The following is a 24244-nucleotide window of genomic DNA, read 5'->3' as shown; positions in this document are numbered from 1 at the left end:
TGTGTGGTTGCGGAGGGTCCCTGTAGTAGCTGGAACCTGATCACCGAGTTTGGCATTCAGACCAATTTTATATGTTCTTTGTACTTGTCTGTGCTGCTCTTCAGTCAGTAAATATCAAAGCAAACCCCTTAGTTTGGTCAATATTTACAGACAAACACTCAGCTTGTTTTTTGACAAACATCCGCTTTGTTTATAGTGAGGATTTTTTCAGTATCATTCTTCACTTCTGTATTTGATATATCCACAGAACTGTCTGTATGCTTTTGGGAAAAAGCGGCTTGTAATGGATGTCGAATCGTGTTTAGTATCAATATGGGGACATGGAAGAATAATGATTAGTTATTTTGCATTTTTGTTTGTTTAGTAGATCACTGATATAACATGCAGTGAATTCTTATATTTTCTAATTATGAAAGAGCAGGAAGAGTGTGGCCATTACAGCTGATCACTTCTTCAAAGCCAAGCAGAACTTACCTGGAAACATCCAGATCTCTGATAGGTCCCAGGCAAATATTGTGGAAGACCGGCACACTCTTTTCAGGTGGCTATTCAAGGTCCACTTTGATTTGAATCTGCAATTTTCTGACCCACAGACCTTTTTCCATAGTCTGAGGGCTGGACTATAGTGCTTCATAAAGTGGGCCTGGAGTTTGGAAAAATAATGGTTTGGAGTGATAGATGATACAACCATTCTGTTCACTTGGACATCTCATTTGAGGCATATGAAGTTTTTGATCCTTGTTAGCACTACAAGAAAATGAAGTTAGCTGTTTTCTCATATCTCTAGAGAAAAAAATGGAAGGAAATGTTGATCAGAAAATCTCCTTTGACTTAGTGGAAGTTCAGTAAGGGATAAAAGGAGCTGAATGTTTAATATGCAAGGCTCAGGCTGGATTTTCAAAAGGGAGTTAAATGTGGGATTTCTCCACCCAATTTTTACACAGAAAACGTTGCATTAGAAATTGTGAGGAAATGGAGAAGTACTAAAGCTATTTTTAGAACATGTTTTGTGATGCATAGTGACATTCTTTTGAGTGTGTTTCACATAAATATTCTCATTCTTGGCAATAAATTGGGATGTGGAAACACCTGAAAGGCCAATTAGTTATCATAAGATCAAAAGAGCACCATTTGCTTGTTGATCAGAATTGAAGTCGTTAGTACTATCAATAAAATACTGTTTAACAAAAACAATAGCATTCTGATTACCCAGCAGCGCCCAAAGACACTGTAAATATACTGATAATTAAGTGATTGCTGTTCTGAACAACATTTAGAATTAACATACTATTCTGAGGCACAGTGAAAAAAATCTTTGTAATAGTAATAAAGGCATCTGAAGTGCAGGAGTAAGTAATTTTCAATGAATAGTTTAAATCGGAGTGGTCTAAGTTTTATATCTGTGTAGTTGGACTGTTGTTGCTGAGCTTCCCGTAGCTGGTGTGCAGTGGATGTCTCCGTATGGGTGGGTGCATCACAAAGTCTTTGACCCCAGCTTGGTCAGCGGCTGCAGGGCAGCTCATGGGCCACCACCACAGCATCAGCGGTCGGTTCAGTCTCATGTGGTTTGGCAGTCGCCACTTCCTCAGAAATACTTTGTGCAGATCTTTCATGGTGGTCCTTACCAGCCCCTCCATGACTTAGCTCGATATGGTAACGAGCAGAAATTATTTCTTCTGGTGACTGACCCCATGCTCTGTTGTAGTAGGAATGTCAGGTTCAAGATACCATTTCTGTCTCCTTGGATTTTCAAATTTTTAAATTTAGGATAAGTTTTATATACTTGCAGCTGTGAACTTACACAATGTTCACCGTGTTTGTCCACCTCATTGAAAATGGGCTATAAGAATATTAACGTGAAACAATTTTAAGAAGGGACCTGGAATGAATCCATTCACAAAAACATCTCTGCTCATTATTTAGGAAATATCTAATCAAAGTTATTCCAACTTGAACCAAAATTTGCAGTCATAAGTACTTCCTTGCACACACATGAAATGTGACAGCTGATTTCTATTGTAGTTAACAGAAAACATGGATAAGAATCAGGTGATGTTGGCAAATAGCAATGATGGTATAAAACTAGTAGTCAGTGATCTAAAGCAAGGGCATACTAAGGAAAATGCTTGATTTGTTAATTAAATAAATTAATAGTTGTAGTTGGCTAATTTCTTACCTTTGTAGAAGAAGCACTTATGAGAAATGTTGCATCCCCTGCTCATGATGGAAAAACAGGCTGTCTTGTCCCCAAAAAATAAAGATTTTCCAGGCCCAGCATTCCTTTTGCAGCACTGGCCAAAAGCAGGTGCTTGAACGAATTATAAAATCAGAGCAAGGGTGTTCGGTGCTTCCCCCGGGTACCTTCCCACGCTCCAGCCGTGTGTGACTCAGAGGCTTCTTGAGCCAGGCATGACATTTGTATTTTGTAGCACTCAGTGGATTTCTTTTCCACAATTTTGGGCAGGCTCTGCTAAACCCCACAGAAACTTCCAGCATCCACAGCTTCCCATCGCAGAGAGTTTAGGGCATCCAGAGATAGTTGTGGCTGGTCAGGAAGGCTTGGCCAAAGAAGTGAGGGTGTGGGAAGGTGAAAAAGGGGAAATGTGGCAAGTTGTGGGACGGTTTGATAGTAGCTATACAGTTTCGCATTGTCCTTGAGGAGTGGACAGGCTTGGGGCGGCTCCCGCGAGGGGACAAAGCAATGCAATGGGAGGAGGAATCTAGTTTGGCTGTTCTGCTTGATACATGTGGTCATGAGAATGGGCAGCAAGAGACATCACGTCGAGCAAGGCAGGAAATGAGGAATGGTTGGATGAGAGGGTTTTTCTTTCTGCTTCAACTGAAGTCCGATCTCAGCAAGTCTTAGCAGAGCGGAGGCAGATGTAACAGAACTTGGCCATGACTGGAATCACAGTAAAGCTAATGGTATGTGGTGGTGTGGATTGCCTCTTTTAACCGGCACTGAAACAAATCGGGAGTTACTTGGTTGGCTCTTTGCTTTTCTACAGAGCAACAGATCTTACCAAGCCCTTTTAACAAGCAATTAGTGATAATCTTGTGGGTCAGGGCCATGTGCAGGAGTTTTGCCTAATTCAGTATTGTTGTGCCTGGCTTTAGTGTAGCCTTAGCTTGTCTTGCAGCTTCCACTTACCTCCTGATGTTTCACTGGATGAAATACAGCAAGTGTTCTGTTTTAAAAAAGGGGAAAAAAATGTGCTGTACATGCATTTCTAATTGAATGCCAACCAAAACAAGTTAAACGAAACAGAGCTGTTAAATGAAGAGTTAATAGACTGAGCATGATATGCCTCTGAGAAACCCAAAGAAAGGTCATTACACTTTATTATTTTTTCATGGTGTTTGTTTGCCAGGCTGGGTGTGTGCTTCTGCAGTTTTGGTGAGTTCATTAATGGGTTCGCTTTGGCCACTTCTGCATAACAGAACAGCCATATACGGTATTTGCTAGTTCTGATGCTAAGTAAAAATTATGGAAAATAACTTTGAATGTTACCTTCTGTTTCTTGCACACAACTTATAATTATGCAGTTATTTTTGGCAAATACAAAATGTCAGAGGAGGAGGGAGTATCACCATTCATTTCAAATGGAAATGATGCATAGAGAGCCTGTTTCTTTTTGGTGATTTGTTTAGTACTTGTGCCACATGCCACTAATAATATCAATAAAACCTGGGCAAATTAGGGTAGAAAACAATTAAGTGAAGAATTATGTTATATCGGTGCACAATGATGTATATAGCAGCCTGAGACCAGGTGGGGTCACATTCAGCATAAATAACCCTGCTGCTGTTGACTGCAGTTTCACTGTGGCCCTTCATGGAAGCTAAGAACCCTCCTCTCTTCTTTTAATAAAGGTTCCATCAATCCTGAAAAAGCCTTTCAAAGCCAGATTTTCATCCTCTCTGCCAACTGGCCTTTTACAGTGGCTGCCCTACTTCCCTGCCTGATTTGCATGTGTATTTTCCCACTTGCAACTATTTATACCTGAGAGACTTGCCAAGCATTGCAGGCTCAGGTTGTGTTTTCAATGTAAGGCTAGTCCAGGTCCTTAGATTTGCTTCTAGCTTACATTTTGGTGCACTTCCGGACTTTGGATGTTTTTTTCTGATATTCCAGTCCAGGATAACCATGGTGAAGACCTAGGTGATGTTCTGCTTGGGTTAAATCCCCCACTTCTATGGTGAGAAAGACTTATCAAATTTCAGAGCAGGCCAGCTGCTTAGCTTCTGCAGTGGAGACAGAAGCCTTGTTTTAATTCTGAGGGGTTTTATTGTTTTCCAAGACTAGAGACATGCTTTCAGAACAAGAGTCATTAAGGCCTTTTTTTTAATCTTTCCTCCTTATTTTGAATTCCAGCAACCTCTTTTTCTTGATGGAAATGCTCATAGTTTGGCAGGACTTGTCGTATGTATTGGCTTTTGTTAGAGGGAGTACGAGAAATAGCTCATCTAAGCCAGAGGCTGAATAGGTTGAGAAGAGATAACAAGGAATTATGAATGAGAAGTGGAAAGATAGCTGAGGAGAGATGCATGGACGTACATAAGAAGGTGAATTGGGGCCATGCCATTTGTCAGGAAGACAAGAGGGATGAAGGAGCAGCTGCTCTTTCCCTTCTTCCCAGCCTAACCTCAGATGATAATGGGTATCTTCTGTCTGTGCTTCAAGTTGAATTTTTAGTCTGTAACAATCTCTGCAGTAGGTGCAGAGATGTGACTCCAGGTCTTCTGCATCATGCTGAAGGCCATTCTGAGTTTATTCAATATATATGCCTTGATGTATGTGGAAATTGTTGTGCCTTGACCACAGGGTAAATCTGGATGGAATGGAGTTACCAGACATGGCTGGAATGAAGGTGATTAGCATGAAAATTAGAATTAAAAAGAACTGTTGTCAAAGTAGCATTCAAAATCACTTAGAAGTACTGAATGAAACCATTTTTGGTGTTACAAATCATAAGATTGACATTTCCACGACTGGGTTTTTGGGTGCCGTGCTTTCTGCGTGCCCAGCTTTAGATGCTTTGTAGGACTGTGATTGTCAGTGTCGGCTGCTCATCCTGCAGGGATCTGACTTGCATTGTCCCTCAAGCCGAGCACTTAAAAGCAAGAATTTTCCCCTAAAGTAGGCCAAAACTCGCCCCAAAATTTGTGCCTGCATCCTGCCTTCTTTTGCACGTCCCCGTGGTGGTGTTGAACTAGAGGGCACACACAAAAGTGTGGTTCATACTGAGATTCCAGGACTCCACAAATGGGTTGTATGGACGCAACAGTGGAGATGGAGGCACCGTAGAGGATTTCGCCTCAGGTTTCACAACCTGCTCTCCTAGTCTACTGGTGGGACATATAGTAGATATCTCTTAGATGTGTTACATTGCACTGACTTGAGCATCTGCTCCAGAGTCACGGCATAAAAGGCGGTGGACAAGATAACTGGATCTGCCCTCAGGACCACCAGCTAGGCCGCTCTCTTAAATGTTTGGTCACTGTCTCTGCTGAACAGTCAGTCCCCCCAAAATTATCAGTGTAATTGCATCATCTCCCTCCCCTGCGTGTGTACTTAACATTCACCTGTGACGCAGGCAGATGATAAAGCTCTGATTTTAATTTTAAAAAAGGGAGCATTTCTCTAGTAACTATTTGCAGCATGCCCTAATTTTTCTTCAAGACTATAGGGGGGGACACCCTCCTCCCCCCACAAAGTAGAGGGCATCTTGGTGGAGGGGAAATTTTTGAATTAAGTAGGATTTATATGTTATTCATAAAAGCCCTCCCTGTCTTAGTAGCTGTTCCCAGAACCTAAATGGTTAAAGTAGAAAATGTTAGTAATTTTGCTGCAAATAAATTGATCAGTATGCAAGACGGTTGTCACCGGCTGAATCATGGTCCACAGTTAAGGTAAACAGATCTGTGATGACATTTTCTGAGCAGAATACCAATGCTGCTACATTTCTTCCCAGAGGTTTCTGACACTTCTTATATGCGGATAAAATTTCTCTCCGAGAAGGTTTTGTTTAGAGGAAAGAAACAGCATCTTTGCGTGAGACTTCCTTAAAGGTGGGATTTATTATATTTCCTGATTTGTTTTTGTAATTCTGTCAAGAGCATGGAAAGGAATGTTTTTGCTTTTCTGCATATCCTCTCTGTACAGTAGATCTTTCTGATGTGGAGTCTATTTAAAGTATCTGGCAATGGAATGCAAGTAAAACAGTACTAACTGAGTTATCAGGAACAATGAAAACGTTTTACTTTTTATGTTCTGAGAGCGAGCTCTGTTTTATAATCTCTACAGTAGCATATAAAAGCAATAACTTGAGGATACAGCTAGATTTTTAGCAGAGGTGTTTCTGTGCAATATTTTTGGCTACATGATGGCTTCTTATTTTCATTGGCATATTCTAATGTTTATTATGATTTAGTTTATTCTTAAATGTCTGTGCTAGGCAGAAAATCCCCTTTGCAACTGACTGCAATCAAAACCCTTTTTTGCTGAGACGCATCTAGCTCCCGTATGACTTCAGGGTATGGAAAAATACAGTTTCTAAATAAGTTTTTGAAATCTGCTTTCTTAGAACATTTAAGATCTCTGTGTATGACGCTGTTCATGGGAGACGGAACATTCAGAATTCTGTGTTTAGCCTTAGATCCACATTTATATGGAGGTGATTGACATCTCAGTCGTTCTGTGGATCAGTGGCTGGAAATCTGTCGCATTTGTATTGCTAAAAGTAGAATGTTGTTCGTTTAATCAGATGCTGGTATCTGACTTTAATCCCGTTTATTACAGTAGATAGTGAAGGATAAAGAGCCCTATGGAGAGCATGCTCAGTACTTGACATGTAATAACAAACCTGGAATTGGTTGTTAAAAGTTAATGTTGAGGATTCAAACTCCATTTAAGTTGACGAAAGCATTTCTCCTGTAGATTTCAGCCTTAAGCCCTTGTCTGGTGTCTGTAGGTGAGGGTGGTGTACACTGAGATGCCCGAGGGGCTGAAAATTGCGTGGTTAATAGGACCTTTTGTAAGATGGACTTACAAAGTCTTGTCATGCACAGCGTCTGGTTGTATTTCAAAGCTTCACAGCAAGATGTACGGCTGTTGTTTTTGGAGAGGAGCAGAGCAGGAAACATCTCCGGGGCTGTGCGGTGCAGGCACTGAAGATACCTGGCTGCGCTTCATGGGGGTGTCTTGACAAGTTGCGAATTTGGGTGTTGGAGATGGGTTAGAGCTGCATTTCAGGTGATGGACCTGGGGTGGGGCTCGAGATTTGAAGTTTGGGTTTAAGAGTCATGTTTTAATAATTCTCTGATAAAAAGAGAAGTCCATGTTCATCCTGGCGTGTTGCACTGTCCAGTAATTCTTGTTGTTCACATACACTTTCCAGGTATCCTTGAGCAGCATTTAACTATCTTTTTGTGGTTTGCTTTGGGAAGTGAACAGTAGCTGTTTTTTGTACAGAAGTTTGACATGAACAGGGAATTTATTTGGAATAAATCCCAGTATTTTATCCCTGTATTTTTAATGTATGTTTTCAGATTGTCTTTTATTTCAAAAAGATTCCTGAATATTTGGGGGGTGATATACATGTGGCGCTGGAGGGAAGTGTAATATCCAAGCTGGAAGTGTTCAGCAGTGAAATTAATTCTGAACAGAAATGGAGGGACTAATTCTGCTGCTTTTACACTGTCCCTGGGTTCATGTGGCTCCTCTGGGATCCGCAGGATGAACCTCAGTGTTAGTGGCAGGATCAGGCCTGTGCCCAGGACTAACAGCAGCAAGACAAGAGCTGTTAGGTGCCATCTAACTGGAAGAACAGCCACTGGAGATTGTTAGTGTTGTACTGGGTTTTATTTTAATAGCATTTCTGTGTTCTTTGGCAGATCCCTAGGTAACTTTCAGACTTTGAAATCAAATACTGTGTGGATTTTTACAGCAGGAAAGTGATTTCTATATGACACTAAGGAACTTATTTTAAATAATTTTTTTCAGAACACTGTCATGATGGTTGTAGATTATTTTCATCAGCATTCCACCTGACCTTGTTTTACTTTCTGAACATTATACCCTTATGCTCATGTTTTAATTTTGGGTAAAGTAAGCAACACTTGTTTTATTTCAGTTGGCAGAAGGAAGGTCCACTCTCAGAAGGTCCAGACTCAGAGAACAGCTTGTCTCCCAGTGTTCATTACTGCTGAAACACTTCTGTGAACATCGGTGTTAACATCTGGCTGCATGTGTCTGTAGATGAGCCTGGAAACATGATCTTTATGATTGTTGACCCAGCATGTCCTTTTTTTTTCTTTTTTAAAATACATATAACCACCTTGACACCTGCCTTGGCAGTGCTGGGCTTTCATACTAGTTTATGCTACAACAGAATAGCTTCATTTACTTTCAAGGGGCTGCCCTACATTTATATTGATGTAACTTTACACAGTCACAGGTTACCCTTCTGATTTTATATATATATATTTTTTTCTTTAGGTCTGTGTCTGATGCACACTTTATTTATTTTTCCCCTAATGGTAATAGCCTCCCTGGAGTGCCCTTCTACCACTGTATTTCTATCTGAGATTCCAGTCTGTGGGTGTCTTTTTTTCCTGTGTCTCGCTTGTTTTCTTCCCAGAGCACGCACAGACAGGTAACTCCTCGGGTGCTTAGTCAGAGGAGCAGTTGTTCCATCAGATTTATCTTCTGGCTCTGCCTTCCCAGATTGGCCCCTATTTTTTGAGATAACATGTTTCTACTTTTCTGACTAGCCCTTTTTTGTAGATGTAAAAATGTCATCAAAGATCTGGTCCTTTTATATGCCTGTGGATAAGTAGAGAAGGGAGTAATTTGGGAAGCGGCTCAGATCTCTTCCATCGTCTCCCCTAAAGTTCTTGCAGCAGCGAGCTGCTCCATTTGAGAAGAGTTTTTACAACCACAATCTAGCGCTTGTGTTTCTGCACAACCATCCGACTTTCCAACACCCAACTGGCTGCAACTGAGCAGTGGGTCACTCTATCATCTCTGTCCCTGAAGTCCTCCTGTACTGCTCTGGTGCCACTGTTTGTGCACTGAGACTGGCTGTGAGGAGCTTCCCTGCTGCTCTGGCTGGTTCTTGGTGCTCCATGTTCCATGATGCTGTGCCCTTGGAGTTGCTTTCTTTGCTGTATTTGCCATGTGGCTTGGAAGACACCCAGCCCTCTTGGCGTCTCCATCTGCAGAACTCCTGTTGTGTCAGGAAAGGAATCTCAGAAAGCCAACTGCTTTTGTTAGCAGTGGATGTGCACCACCAAGGGTCTTAGGAAAGCTGCAGTAGGTCATGCAACGGCTGGTGTCTCTTTCACATGGGACACTCTGAAGGGGAAAGGTGAATTGGGTGTGATGGATGTGCAGGGTCTGTCACACCTTCAGACTGTTCCATAATGGAAAGTCTGATTTGAAGGGCCTGAAGCTTTCCTCCCTGCTAGTTGAGTTTTCATGTGGATTAATGTGTGTGGATCCCTTGATTTTTATTTTTTTTTTTCCTTCTTGTGCTTATATCTTGTAAATGGCAACTTTTTAAAACATCCTTTTGGACCAGACAGCTCAATGAGCTTTGTTTCATTCTCCCAGGACTGTGAAGACATATTTGAAGGCTATTTTGTGTAAGAAGTTACTTTCTTCATTGCGCTGTTTTTGATGTGCCGTTCTAGAGGTTCACGATACCTACACAGGAACTCTTCAGCTTACACCCTTATAGACGGATGATCTATTTCTTGCAGAATGTTTTCTTTCAGGTGTTCTTGGACACTGATATAATTGAGTCTATAATTTGACTATTCCTCTGGCCTTCGCTTTTTTCTTATAAAAAATACAGAGTTTCTGGTTTTCCTTGGTACTTGAAACTCACTAACTACCCTTACTTCTCATGTCTTCATACTTTAAAGGCTGAACATAAGAGCAGAAAACCAACTAATTCTGCCTAGCCTCAACTGCCTAAATTGGATATCGGGTCAAAACTATCTGTCTGGGTCTCCCTGAGTTCTCAGCAGTGAGAGCAAGTAACCTATAGAAAGAGGTTTACTCAACCAGTTTTGGATGTACCTCTAACCATGGGATGCATAGTAGTGGAAGAATGGTGCTTTTTTTCCCCTTTTAGTGATTTATACAGTTACCTTTAATTAGATTTGGCTTTTATACTTTTAAGAGTAGATGAATCCAACCCTTGGCCTGGTTTTTCATTGTCTTTGTTTTAGATGGAGGGAAGTGAGTTTACAAGAATTTCTGATCACAATCACAAGTACAGTATTGTCTTCACTCTCTTAAAATACTGCTCAGAGTTGATCTGAAATTGTTTTACAATTACTACTTAAAAAAAAATCTGATCTCCTTGATGGTCTGTACTGAAACATGTTTTTGAGTGACAGGGACACTTTGCAGGTAGATTTATTATGGCTTTTAACATCTGCTTTAATAAATGAGTGAGCAGAGCATTTCAAAATGACCTTCGGTTCTATCCATGAAATGTGAGTTTGAATGTGAATTATTGGCATTAGACCACTAAGGGTAGTTATTCTGGAAGTACTGATTTAATAGTTGTTTGGATGCTCATGCTTTTATTTGTATAGAAATATGTTTATATACATTAATGTAGTGTTTCCACATAGCAGCAGCTTTAGATACAACAGGACTTTCCTTGGTGTGGTGTTGTAGGCAGAGGTCTCACTGTTTGTCCTTGCACACTTTGCTGAAAAATATTGGATAGTACTTTTCTTCGTTGCTTTTCAGTTGAAAATGTGTTAATAAAAGCAAATCTACAACAAGAAATTCATGAAATCAGTGAACAGATAAAAAGTTACTATTTGAAATGCACAATGTTGCATAATGGATTTATATAACATGTGGCAGGTCTCCAGACATAATGAGAGAACATGGATTCCTGTTTCCATAATTTAAGTTCTTTTGTACTTATCTGTTGGGGGGGAAAATAGCACAAGTTTTTAACAGATTTGCTTTCCATTAGTAAATATATTTATCTGTAGCTCTAGATACTCCACTAAGTGTTGTAAAAGAGAAAAGTTTGAAGGAAGATGCATTTTCTTTTAAGATAATTAAATGTGACTGTGGATTTTACCATCAGAATTAGTATAAAGTCTATCTGCATTTAAAAACTTTTAATTGCTTACGTGGTTTACAGGAGTTGCACAGAGGCAAAACATACCTAATCCATGGGATAGGAGAAAGGGGTATAAGTACATTATATTCCACTTTTCTTTTTCGAAGTGTAATGAACTGTTATTAGGGTGTAAAAGTACATGCCATTAGCAATCTGAAAACCATTGCGTGAGGTGTGCTCTTGGTGTTCCTCAGGTCAGAGCTCTGAGGTTTGAAGGTCCCGCTGACCTGTGGCTGTACCCAGGGCACTGGCAGAGGGGTGGATGTCCCGCTGGGTTTCGGGCTCAGTTCTGCTCCACAGGGCCCCCCACAGAAATACAGGAAACCTTGGAGCTCTGATGAGTTCAGTCTGGTCCTCTGAATGCCACCAGAATAGAAATAATAAAAACCAGTGTCTTCTGATAATTCGTCCCTTCTCTTGACCTCCCTGGCAAACTGAGAGGTTTTTGAAGTTTGATTTTTCTTCATACCCCGGTACCAAGATGAACAGCTTCATTTGTCTTGGGAATTCAGTTCTGCGTTGCTCTACAGGGCAGTTTAACTACGGTAAAAGGTTGTTTGCCTTCATCTGACAGCCCCTCTGAGAATTAAAATTAGAACCATTAGGTAAATTGAAATACAGAGGTTACCTACCTGCAATTTTCTCTGTCTCCCGAGGCACTCATAATGGCTATTGACAGAACTGTGCTTCTTTTAATGGAGCTGTGAGTCTGCTGGTCTTTGATAGGGAGAGCTTTACTTTTCATTAGAAATAAAAAGGAAAACTTTCTCTGCTCATTTTTGGGGCCTTTCTATAATATGGTCATCACAGGTTTCCCCTTGAAGGTAATGGATTAAAGTGTTGGGTTTTTTTTGTCCTTCTCTCTCTCTACCTCTGCATTAAAGAAATGGCATCAGATATTCCTGGCTCGGTGGCCTTGCCAGTGGCACCAATGGCAAGCGGACAAGTGAGAATGGCAGGATCCATGCCTTCCAGAGGAGGAAAGCGCCGCTCTGGGTAAGCCATTCCTTTTCTTTTATTTCAGGTCTGAAACTAGAAATGACTGGTGTTGAAAGTCTGGAAATGTACCTATATGTGTATGTTTGTTCTGCAATATTTATATAGGTGAACTACATTATGGCATTAGTCACCGATGGTTTGTTTTTCTCTTCAATGTATTTGCTCTTCCTGCAAGATCAAACTTGCTGATAAGTGTATTGTTTGTGTTCTGCATGCTTCAAAAGACTTTCAGGTCAGAGTTTGGAACTTGTGTCTGTTGTACATGTAATTAGTGCTTATTGCGTACATCTGTTTAACCTCAGAAGGATTTCTCATGTGAATAAAGGTAACAAGATGTGCTATTACTTGCACGTGAAGACTTATCCAACTTCATCTGAAGTTTGGAGTTGGAATCTCTCAAATAGAGGCCTTGAATTCTTTATAATCACAGGTACAGAAATAGCACAAGCAGTCACTCTTCAGAGATTGTGGTCTGTGATTTTCTGGGTCTTGCTGGAAATGCAGCATAGTCTCTCTGATTCTGGGAGAAAGAGCCTGCATCCAGTTCAGCCCCTGCCCTAGCTCGAGTGCTCTGCTAAGGTAGAAATTGGGTTTTATCCAACTACAGAGGTTGATGTGGTGTACGAACAGTTTTTCCACATCACATTGCTCTCTGACAACTCATACTAATCCTCTCTTGGAAGAAAAATGTATAAAGAGCTGCAGAAGGGCAGAAAACTACTCTCTAGTATTAACAGAAAGACCCGTTTTTATCAAAGGTTGATCACAAATAATGGTCTTTAGGTGGTGCTTTCTCAGAGATATCTCTGACCCAAGAGTGCCTGCAAAAGAGATTGGTAAGTCTTATATTTCGCCCTAAATATGACAGTGATAGGGCTTAACAGGATAGTTACTGTGAGATCTTCACTGATGGACACCTAAAGAGAAGACATTATTCCTTGTGAGAGCTACTCGATGGATTGTTCGCCAAGGTACGTTGACTGTTTTAGGTGTCTCCATCCTGGAATGAATTAAAGAAGGGAGAAGATGGACCTTGCCTTGGACGTGGAGTTCCGTTGGTGTGACGTGAACACTCGGGATGGTTGTTTGGGGGGTTTCCTTTGGACAGGACAATTCGGAGGTTTACCCCCACTTAGTGCATTTCCATATGCTGAGCTCATTGTATGAAATTGATCTGAGAAACTCCTGAAATTTGACAGACATCACATTTTTATTTCAAAACTGTTCAATGAAAAAGCCTTTTCAAACTTCCACTCAAAAGGGAAAACAAAGCATTAGCATATTTTCATTGCTACCTAACGTATATGAACTTTTGTACTTTTGAGTTGCAGGATAATTGATCTCTTTTTTGATCATAAACCATGTCAACCGCGAATACCGGTTTAGAAATTACTGTTACCAAGGGTTGATGCTTCTGACTGTGAAGTCTTCTGATTATATTAAGTACTGATTTGGTATTAATTGAAAGCTACGCTTTAACCGTTGCATTTTAAGTATCATCCTCTATTTGCAAGAAAGTAGAGTAGGGGGAGGGTGGGTGGAACATAAAATCAAATTATTTTAGATGTATTTAACATGCAAATTCAGTGACAAAGGTAGTACAGATTTGCTGTTACACCCAGTGATGTTCCATCTGTGTGCCATAGCTCTAAACTAATGGCCCTTCTCTAGGCCTGAGCTGAGGGTGCTTTTTTGTTTCATTTTGTTTTGATTTTTTGGGGTTTTTTTGGGTTTTTTTGTTCAGTGTGCACATGTTCAGACCTTGAGGGAGAGAATGCCTGCTGTGTCTAATTCCTCCCGGCTTCTCTTTGAACAAAGTTGCAGCTTGGTCCTTTCATTACTGCCCTGGTGATACATCTTTGTACACCTAAATCCTTGGGCATTTTAGAAATGAATGCTTTGTGTCAAACATAAAGGAATGTACCTAGTCAACACAGTAATCTTTTCCAGCTTCGGTTATCTCTGAAAATTGTTTCTTTTCTCATAATTGCTGAGGCAAGCTGGCAGAATAATTGCTGCATGGACTAGAATGCAGATCACTTTAAACTCATTGACTACCCAGAAGGTGTTTCTGCGGTGCAGGAATTCAGCTTCATTGACAGCTTGGAAAAATATTTTTCCTTTCTATAAATTATACCAAGTACTTTATAGAAAAAAGTGACAGCCGAAAATAATGCATTGCAGTGGTCAATGACTACCTTAGGTTAAGGTCATATCACTTTTTTTATTCGATGTGATTTTTCTTTAGGCTTTGCTTTACTAGAAGATACGTGGCTTCTTTACCTTCCTAGGCTATTGGTACTTGGAGAAGGAGGCTTGGTGGGGTTTTTTGGTTGGTTTACAGATGCATTGGTTTTGTTTCAGTTCAGCCTATAGCCTTGTCGTTTCTCTGACCCAGAAGTGTAAGATGTGGAGGGGAAGGGGCTGCAGCCCACCCACCTTCCTCCCCAAGTGTACCCCCAGTATTGTACTGGGCAAAAGGCTGGAGTACAGATCCCCGTCTGCCTCTCAGCTGCATCTGCTCCTGATGTTCCTGCCGCCGCCTTCCTTCGCTGCCTCATCATGGCAAGCCCTTTTTCACATTTCTTGGGAATTTTACGTAATGATTTTGTTGCAATGTCCAGCCCTCTCCCATCTCCTTTAACCTGTGCAGGGCCACCTTGTTGTGGGTGGTGTTTGTATTATTTTTTTAATGAAAGTATCCCTAATTAAAAATAAATAAATTTAAAAATATTTTTATCACGGTACTTATGGTACCCACATTACTTTTGAGCAAAATATATTTTAATAAATACCTCATACCTCAAGCCTTTTCACGATTTACATGAACAGTATGAAAGAAGAAAACAAGATTTATGCTGTCTCTTCAAAACAAAAGAGCATAGTGCAGCTCTTTTTTAAAGTCTCTTTTTAATGAGAATTTTAAATGAAGATAAAAGATACTCTTTCCGAAATGATGTCATTTATCTTCTTGGAAGCTGCTTCTGCTGTTTGGTTAATGTGCAATATATTCTATCTGAACAGAAGATCTTATCTGTCAGGGTATGAGGAGTTTGTTGGGATATTATTTTTATGTGTTCTGCTAAAGGTTACAGCTGATTCCCTTATCTTTCACTCTGCCTCGCTGTAATGCGATATGGTGCTTCAGGCAGGACATTGGAATCACTGACTTTACACCTGAGAATTTTTGTTGTTGTTTTAAAAGGGGTTTTTTTCATTTTACACAGCGAAGTGTGAAATTAGGAAACTTGTTTATTACAAGGGTGAGACAGAGATACATTTGCTGTTGCATTTTTACAAATATTGACATTTTTTATTTAATTTTGTGTTAGGTTTCTTTTTTTTTTTTAATCTTGCATTTGGAATAAAGTGAAGATTTTTAGGTAGTTTAACAACACAAAGGTGTTATTTAACAATTTAGATGGCTATAGTTGGTGTTGCACCCTTGGACACTCAGATTCCGCTGTAATGAGCCTGCCATAAACATGGTGGGTATTACCGGTGGATATTAACCCATCAACATTGGGTACGATGCAAAGCTGACACCCGGCCAGCTGGATAAATAGGTGAGCTGGTCCCACTTGTTTCTTTGGCAGTCGGCACACAGCACAGGCGGCAGGATGGAGCCGTCAACAGCCATCAGGGTCTCCCTAATTCTCTGCATTACATTCCAGTAATAATACACCAGACTAAATGTTGTAGAACTAATATTTGATTCTGGGGGAAAAATCCATCTCTTAGTACTCAGCTGGAGGATTTGGCTGGAAGCTTAAGAAAATCTACCAAAATCTCGGTGTATTGGAGAGGATGGAAAAGAAAGGCAAAATGAATCCGTGCCAAATTAAATCCCTGAAGAAAAGGCTTCTCCCCATAGGCATATATATTTTCTGCAACACTTATACCCCAAGTTTGAAACTGGGGGTTTCTTGCAGTTGTGTTTCAGTTGCCCGTGAAACCAGTGAAGGATACGCCTGATGTGACGCTTGTGCAAATGGTTCCAGATAAGCAAGACCGTTGCTGGTCTGACCATGCCCTCTGCTTGTAGACAAACAGCTCTCCTGTAACGCTGACTTTCGCAATTTTGGTGTCGGTAGAAACATTGCAATTGAAATAACTCAGAAGTTTGTTCTGGATTGTCACCTACAGGCACATTATTATATGTGGGGAAGTAGCATGTAGGTTGTTAAGTTGTTGGGAGTATTGTATACGCAACAGATCTGGGGAAATTCAGGCTGCTGGTGCCAGTGCTGGAGGCCACATTGGGGGTGACAAGAGGCAGCATGTTGGCTGTGCCGGGCAGCCCAGGTCTCTGGCTTTGAAACCACATTTGGTGGTAATTGGGTGAGCAAAAATATAATTTATAGTGAAAATGATGACTACATCAAACTTTTAACCAAATTAAATACATAATTTTTTCTTAAGACTCTTTAGGGAAAATGGTTTTCTTTCTGCTTCCTTCAGAAATGAATAATCACTGTTACCATCTGGAAAATATTATTGTGACTTTTCTAATACCATTTCCAATTTCTGTACTTACTTGCTACCCTTGTCCTGATTGTACATAGATTACTGGGACTCAGATACGTCTTTTATAGACCAGCCTGTCTCTGTTATCAAAGTTAGGATGCAAGATGATATTGCCTGACTGTCACTCATATTTCTCTGTGCTGATGTAGTTTTAAAGAGCATTTTTACATCATTGTTCCCACACTATGAACATACAAATCTTTATTTCGAATTTGTCAGGGTTTCTTTTAACATTGAGAGAAATATTGTCACTTTACAGGGTTTTTGCCTTTAGTATGACTTACCAATATGAAAAGTGTTAGAGACGTGGAATCTGTAATTGTATAAAGTTTTATGTCATTGAAATGTTAGAAACCTTGAAATGCTAAGGAAAGTTGTTTGCAAAACAAACCTATGATTTTGTATTTACATGAGCTACATTTAAGTGACTGATCACGGTCTGTATATCATACTAAATGTATTTGCTTATTAAAATGAATACACTAATATAGTAGTTATATATGATAATTTTGTATCAGCTTGGTTCTTAATCTGCATTTATGGCAGAGTCACCCTTGTATAATTGGGATATGTATTTGTCCACCTCTTTTTAAAGGTGTAAAAACATATAAAATGGTTTGGAGATTATACTATTGCATAACTTTGTGGTGACTTGATATCAGTGGAAAGGAGGCAGTCACACTGCCTAACACAGGAAGCTCATTTAGGTGGCTAATTTAGGAAGTTAATCTTCTCAGTCTCTCCGTATAAGAAATGAAGAAAGAGGTTCCTGCTTTTTGTGGGTCCCTGGAGGAGCCCAACTGGAGGGTTGGGACTTGGCCCAAGGAAGAGCTTGTCTCTTCCACTAACTTAAGAAAAAGGTCTGGGACATAAATCAAGTAAGTTAGGTACATAGTAGACCCATAGGTCATTTTAGTAATGACCTATGGAATACCACAAAGTATTTGCCATCTGCAGACTGGTAATATAGGGCAAGGCTAAAGAACGTGCCACAGTTACAATCAATAGTGGTGACGTAGATAATCCTCTTAGCAGGGATGCTGGGAGTTAATTCTGCGCTACCTCTAACGTGCTTGCTTTAGACTGGGGCAAAAACAGTGGCCTTTGTTTTCTTTAGACTTAACTTCAGTCCTCTAACATAGAGTCCCCACTGATTTCTGTTAGCTTCTGTCAGAGATACTAGTTCTGACAATCTCACAAGAGCTCTATTTGTTGGGTGTTTCATTTCGTTTGTTAATTTAACAGTGCAGATTTCTGTGGAGAACAGTGTTTTATTAATTTAAAAACTCCCCTTGTGTTCTTTGTATTCTTGACAGTTGATGAGCTGATGTAGGGGGTCTGGAGATTGTGAGCAAGACCGAAATCTATAGTCATTAACACCTCCAGTCAAAATAGAAATCAAACAAGGTCGAGAACCTCTGGCTTGACTGTTCATGTCACCATTGCCAATGTCATAATTACTGATTTGGAAATCTTGCTTTTACAGAATGGACTTCGATGATGAAGATGGGGAGGGACCCAGCAAATTTTCAAGGTGAGCGTTTACAAAGAGTTGGCCAAATCTCTGACTTCTTTCAGTGGCAAAAGACAACAATCTCGCTACTGATGTTATAAAGTCCATATGAATATGGCTGAAGAACTTGCCAACACTTGACCTAAATTCTAAATGCTTTTTTTATCAGCTTCCTCTGCATATTAGACGTCCTGGCAGAAATCTGTGTAACGTAGTTATTGGCTTACAAAGTTGACTGTGCGTGTCATAATTTCGCTCTGCAGCTTTGTCAAATGAGAAAAATTGTGATTTTTAACTTGTTATTTCAAGTGCTGTAGACGAACTTTGGTTATTTAACACTGCTGAAGTTGTCCTTCTGCCACTGAAAAGGAATTTTCATTTGGATTTATTTCAGATGTGAACTGCTTGCTTAGACAATATGACACATCCTAGAGGTGTGGATTGTTTTTTTAAGGTTAAAGCTCGTTATGTACCATTAGCTGTAACTGTATAGTAAAATTTGACAAAATAAACGTTAATTAACGTGAAACATTCCAGGCTAGGAATAAAAACAAACATTAAAGCATCATTGCCATTTTTTCACTTTTCCTTTTTTTTCTGGTCACACCGTTTGCGTTTTTTCACTAGAAAGCACGCATCTGCAGTGAGGGGTCAATACTTTGAGGCCTCCAGATACCCACTGATTATCCAAATTTACCTGCTGCTCGTTAGCAGCCACCATGTTGAAACACAGCTGTCACCGTGGGGTTTTAACAAGACCTTACGAGTCAGTCTGACAGATAACTATGCTGAGAACGTGTTGTAACGACATATCATAACCTACTAGATAAGCCCTGCAGCATCTCTGTTTATCTGATGTCATTTACAGAAAGGATATTCCAGTCTCTGGTGTTAAAACTGGTGATCTAAGGGCTAGTCCAAGTATTTGCTAGAAGATACATGTTAAGGGAACAAGATTTGTGATGAACGTGACCTGATTTGTGCCTGCGTAAGCGTCAGGCACGCTGGTGCACGTGTGTTGGTCGGTCTGTATCCTGGTGTCGGCTTCTCAAAGTTTGGTGGTGTGGAGAGCCATTATTTTTATTGGAGAAGTGTGCTTTGCTGTGCTTAGACTCTGATTTTAGATGTCAGATCAAAATCTGATAATTAAATCTTAAATGCTGTAAAACCCCAAGTTCTGCTTTAAGAGAGTACAGCAGAACAGTGCAGAGATGCCCAGCAACATGTTCAGACATCTTCTTCTAGTTGTGTCCCTTTAGGACTTTTCTCCAGGTTGCTCATGTGACTGATCCCAGCTTGTCTTAATCCAAATTATTTGGTTAGCAAAAGCCTTATTTTAAATGTTTAAGCCAACCCAGCTGGCTTTGAAGAAGCACGTACACAGGGGGCTCAGCTGGGAGCGTGGAAGGGAGAAAACAGTAGCTGGAGGCAATAGCATCCTCAGCACAGCACAAGGATGGGCAGCCGAGCCCCAGGCGGGTGGGAGCAGAGGAGGCAGCGGTGTTAGTGCGGTCCTGCACCTGAGTTAACACACCTTGCTTCTCAGGGGCTTCCAGGCCAGCTCAGGTATCTGCATGGCATCTCCCATGGAGGCGTGTGCATGTACTTCTCACTTAAGCGCATGTGGCCATTCCTCATTCAATCTGTCTTTCTGTTTAAAATTTTTTGGGCTCAGTCTGTTCTCTGGGCAGAGTCAAGTGGAATAAAGTGGTGTTTTCACTTGAATGTTTAGAGGGTACTGGTGTTAACATAGGAAGAAATACAGCTCAAGTCTCGCTTAAGCTTGGTCTTCAGTGCTTGAGTCTCAATGAGGAAGCAAAATATGAAATCTCCTAGAGGAACCTGCACAGTTGAAGTACTTAACATCAGTTTTAACTCATTTGAGAAAATTAAAAAAGGAAAAGCTCATTATTAGTTTTTCAGAAGAGAAAAGATGCTTAATTATGCTGTATTTGTTAGCTAATACATGAGACATTCATAGGCTGTCTGCTGTGATAAAAGGTGTAGTTCTAATACAAAATCTCACTTGGCTATTCTTGAGCAGTAATACTCTTCGCTACTAGAAAAGCTGCTGTTCTTATTTTTGTATTTTTGAAAACCTACATTTTCTGTTTTGGAGTAAGTGATTTGATTTCTCCAGAAGTGAGATATTTTTCAAACAAATGCATCTTTTTGTAACAACGCTAGAAAAATATAAATTCAAATGATCAGTATGTTTTTAGGAAAGGGAAAGGAGGAAACGCATGTCATTTTCTAGTGAAATGTCACATGTCACAAAAGGGAAAATGCTTCAGAAACAGTGAATCCTTAATCCCATGGGGCAAAAGTCCCATTGATCTGGATCTCCTTCGTAAAGTTGCTGCCCATAGACTGCACATACCTGTTTGGGCATCTGACTTCTGTTGATTTGGGTAGGAATGAGATGCCTGTTTAGGGATTTCAGCCAGTTTTAATATCACTTCTATTTACCCAGCAGTTTCACCTGCCTGGCTGACTTCTGCCAGTCTTCCCTGCAGTGTCTGTACCTAACAGAGCTTGTTTCTGAAGTTGTCCTTACATAAAGTATTGCGCTTCAGCGTGTCTCTGCCCTCCCATGTTATCTGTAGACCATCAGTGCCCTCTGCTGAGTGGAGTGAGCTGTGGTTGCAATCTGGAAAAGACACAGCCCTTTAACTTCCAACACAACAGCGAATATTTCATGGGCTGCTGTCGATAAAAGCTCAGTGGTGTTTTCTGTAATGGTGCTGGTTGTTAAGTTTCCCAAGCAATGAGTGTACGTCAAAGTGTTTGTATAACTCCACTGAAGTGTGTCTCTAAGTTTTTTAAATATATAAGTGAAGCGTTTGAATCGGCATGGCTTGGAAGTTTCATCAGACTCTTGTTTTCTTTGCTTTATCATTCTCATACCCTCATTTTTCTTGCTGTTAATGTTAATAGTTTGCAGTGGTGAACCTCTTTGCTTTCTGCTGTGTGTCGACTATCACGCAATGTATAACCCTTATGCATTTATTTACTATCTTTTTTTTTCTAGGTATGATGGTGATCAAATCTCTGGTGATAAGGAAAAGTTTGCAAGGTAGGCGTGTTCTGTAGAGCTCTTCTGCTGAGAGAAAAGAGAGGGATGTTCGTGTCCAAAAAATCTCAGTACGTGTGCCCTAGCTTAGAGAGCTGGTTATTCTGTTTCTAGGTGGGAGGATGATCAATGTACTGCTGACACAGAAAGGATGGCCAGGTAGGAAAAAGGGAAATCAAATACAGTTTGCCCCCATTTTTATTTTATATGATGCTGTTTTGACTGATCAAGAGGGTTGGCTGATCCAAAGATGCTTGAAATCAGAAATACTGACTCTGGATGTAAGTGGGTTTCGATCAGCTCCCGCAGTCTCCTGAAATTTAATGTCTCTCCAAAACTTCCATATAAAAACAAAGTTAGAAATGACAGAATTAGGACATCATTCTGTGTACATGTTTGTGAATGCAGGGGTTCCTAGGGCAGGCGTTTTTGGAAGAGGAGCACAGCCCCTCATTTTCTTTTAAGGGTTTAAATTTGAACCAGTTTCAGGAGAGTTTGGGGGGTTGTTAGCTTAAATGTTTTCATGGCCAGCTGATTAACATACTATTAATTTTTAGCTTTCATGATCATAAATGAAATGGACTGTTGGGTATTCTTCCCTTCCTTTTCAGGAAGTTTTGCAGTCTTTTTGTTCACCTTTTATAATGGTTATTTTCAATGTTCAGGAGTATTAAAGTGGCCGATAAAGTAGTATTTATTTATAAATGTAAAATGTATGTTGAATATGTGTGTTCTTTGTCTCTCTTTTCTTGATCACCATTTCTGTGAAAATGCTGAATTTGAAGCAAGCTTTCATCACGTGAAAAATGCATTTTTCTTCCCCTTGTCCATTTTTACCTGGATGCATATGCTGACATGTACACACATGTGCCCTTATATACGTATGCACTGTCACAGTAGCTGTTCTGCTTGCCTGTGTGTATACAATCCAACTCCTATGTTCGCGTGTGTGCCCTTATGTACATGTGCACTGTCACACAAGCTATTCAGATCGTGTATACGATCCAGCCCCCACAGGCACTGTCCTCTCCCACCCACACAGAGGCTGTTTACCAGCCATTTGAAATGCAAAGGTTCACTATATGGTGTGACAGATAATTAAGTAAATAGTGACCTTAACCAAGGGACAGGCTGTAATTTACTGAAGGAGCATGGGCTGGATTTTGTGAATATCAGAGTAAGCATAGGCATCAGTAGGAATAATAACTCTGCATGTAGCCATAACAAATGGTATTTCTGGAGACAACACTTCATGCATATAACACCTATATGTACAGGGGAAGGATACACATTGTAAAGCAGGGCAAGCTCATGCATTCCCCTATTTCAGGTAGGAGGATATTGCAGCTGGGATTCTTTCCTGCATTTAAGAAAAGTCTCCTTTATTAAAAGTAACCAAAACGTGTGCCAAATCTTCTGCTTTCCTGATCAGTCTTCATAACAGTCAGCTCTAAAGAATGTTGCAGTTTCTTTTAATGTTGCGTTATCATACCAATCAATGCTGGTGGACTTCAAGTGATCACCTTCCACATCTTGTTGGATCAGCCAGCGATCCCACAAGAAAATGCCATCCACGGCTCATTGAAATCAGTGGAAGATGCTACTTTGACATCTGAAGCATCATGTACCTGTTGTGTACTTGTGTTTAGCTGCCACCTGACAGGTACAGTATGGGAAAAATAAGTGCTTGGCACTGAAGTATTCTAGGTCCATTTGGACCAGTTCAGATGTATATATTGGTGTAGTTCCTTAATAGTGATCAAGCAATGGTGATTTACAGTATGGGAAAACTGAACTCCAGATCTTCAGTTCTGAAACACTTTGGTGACTGCTCATTTTGAGAATTCTCAAATTTGACTCACCACCTCAGTCATATGTTTGCTATAAAGGATGAGAACATGGGAGCTCGGCCCAAAGTCGGGCAGCATTAAGTACTGTCATTGTTGTTTCCCTGCTGTGCTAGATTGTTCTCGAACATAAATTCTGATCTGTCTGACAAGCCAGATGTTTACTTGCTGTCTTTCATATTCATTTTATTTACTTACAGAGATTTTTTTTACATGTACTGTTATACCACATATGGTCCCTGTCCTGCAGTCTGATCCCATAGGGATATAGTGTCTCCCTGCAGGGATGTGGGATGCTCCACGCAGCATTACAGGACTGAAGATCTGTGTTGTCGTTGAGTGGGTTTTTATGTAAGTCAGTGCTGACACTTACTGCTGACCTGATACAGCTGTTAGTGAGCCGTTTCCTCTAAAACAAACCTTTTATAAGCAGGGCAAACCTTGAGCAAGGACTGGAAGCTGTGAGATGCATCACAGCAAATTTGGGAGTTTGGCTGGAGATGACAATTGTCAGTTCTTCACATCTCTACTTCATTTGTTACCTTTAAACCACAGGAAATTAAACGGTTAAGAGATTAAGGCCACAAGCCAATAGCTAGAAATATGGGCTCTTTTCACAGCTGTGGGCAAATCATATTTATCCTTCTGTGGCCTGGATTTTCTGTCTATAAACTGAGGGATAATAGTACTTAGCTTTGTAAAGCACTTCGCTTTCCCGGGGTGAAAACAGCAAAAGAAGCGTGAAGTATTATGATTTGCTACCTCCAGTTGAAATTCTTACTAATCGTGTCTGCTTTTCTGTTGGTTTGGTGTTTCTTTAAATGTTCAGGGAGAATCATAGTGAAATTGAGAGACGCAGGAGAAATAAGATGACACAGTACATCACCGAACTCTCTGATATGGTGCCCACTTGTAGCGCATTGGCTCGTAAGCCTGACAAGTTGACAATTCTTCGGATGGCCGTTTCACACATGAAATCAATGCGGGGCACTGGAAACAAATCTACTGATGGAGCTTACAAGCCATCGTTTCTTACAGAACAGGTAGACTTTTCACAATGTCCTTTCTGGTTTGTGGTCTTAAAAGATGTGAGGAAATGCTGAGAGGAGTAGAGTCTCAGCTTGCT

General features: G+C 40.4%; 1 protein-coding gene across 6 annotated transcripts in view; it reads left to right on the top strand.

Moving 5' to 3' along the window:
* Positions 1-24244, top strand: part of ARNT2 (aryl hydrocarbon receptor nuclear translocator 2) — a 102190-nt gene that overhangs the window by 12390 nt on the left and 65556 nt on the right. For 2 of the 6 annotated variants that reach the window (XM_065076516.1, XM_065076515.1), the window contains exons 2-5: positions 12044-12155; positions 18172-18219; positions 21230-21274; positions 23948-24161. In XM_065076516.1, coding sequence (XP_064932588.1) covers positions 12044-12155; positions 18172-18219; positions 21230-21274; positions 23948-24161 — 419 coding nt within the window. Of the gene's footprint in view, positions 1-5675; positions 6073-12043; positions 12156-18171; positions 18220-21229; positions 21275-23947; positions 24162-24244 lie in introns of those variants that run through there. The other 4 variants (XM_065076519.1, XM_065076518.1, XM_065076520.1 and 1 more) reach the window with 4 other exon arrangements.

Source organism: Columba livia, chromosome 11 (genome assembly GCF_036013475.1).
Source record: "Columba livia isolate bColLiv1 breed racing homer chromosome 11, bColLiv1.pat.W.v2, whole genome shotgun sequence".
NCBI classification, from domain to species: domain Eukaryota; kingdom Metazoa; phylum Chordata; class Aves; order Columbiformes; family Columbidae; genus Columba; species Columba livia.
This window is presented reverse-complemented; position numbering and strand designations above follow the sequence as displayed.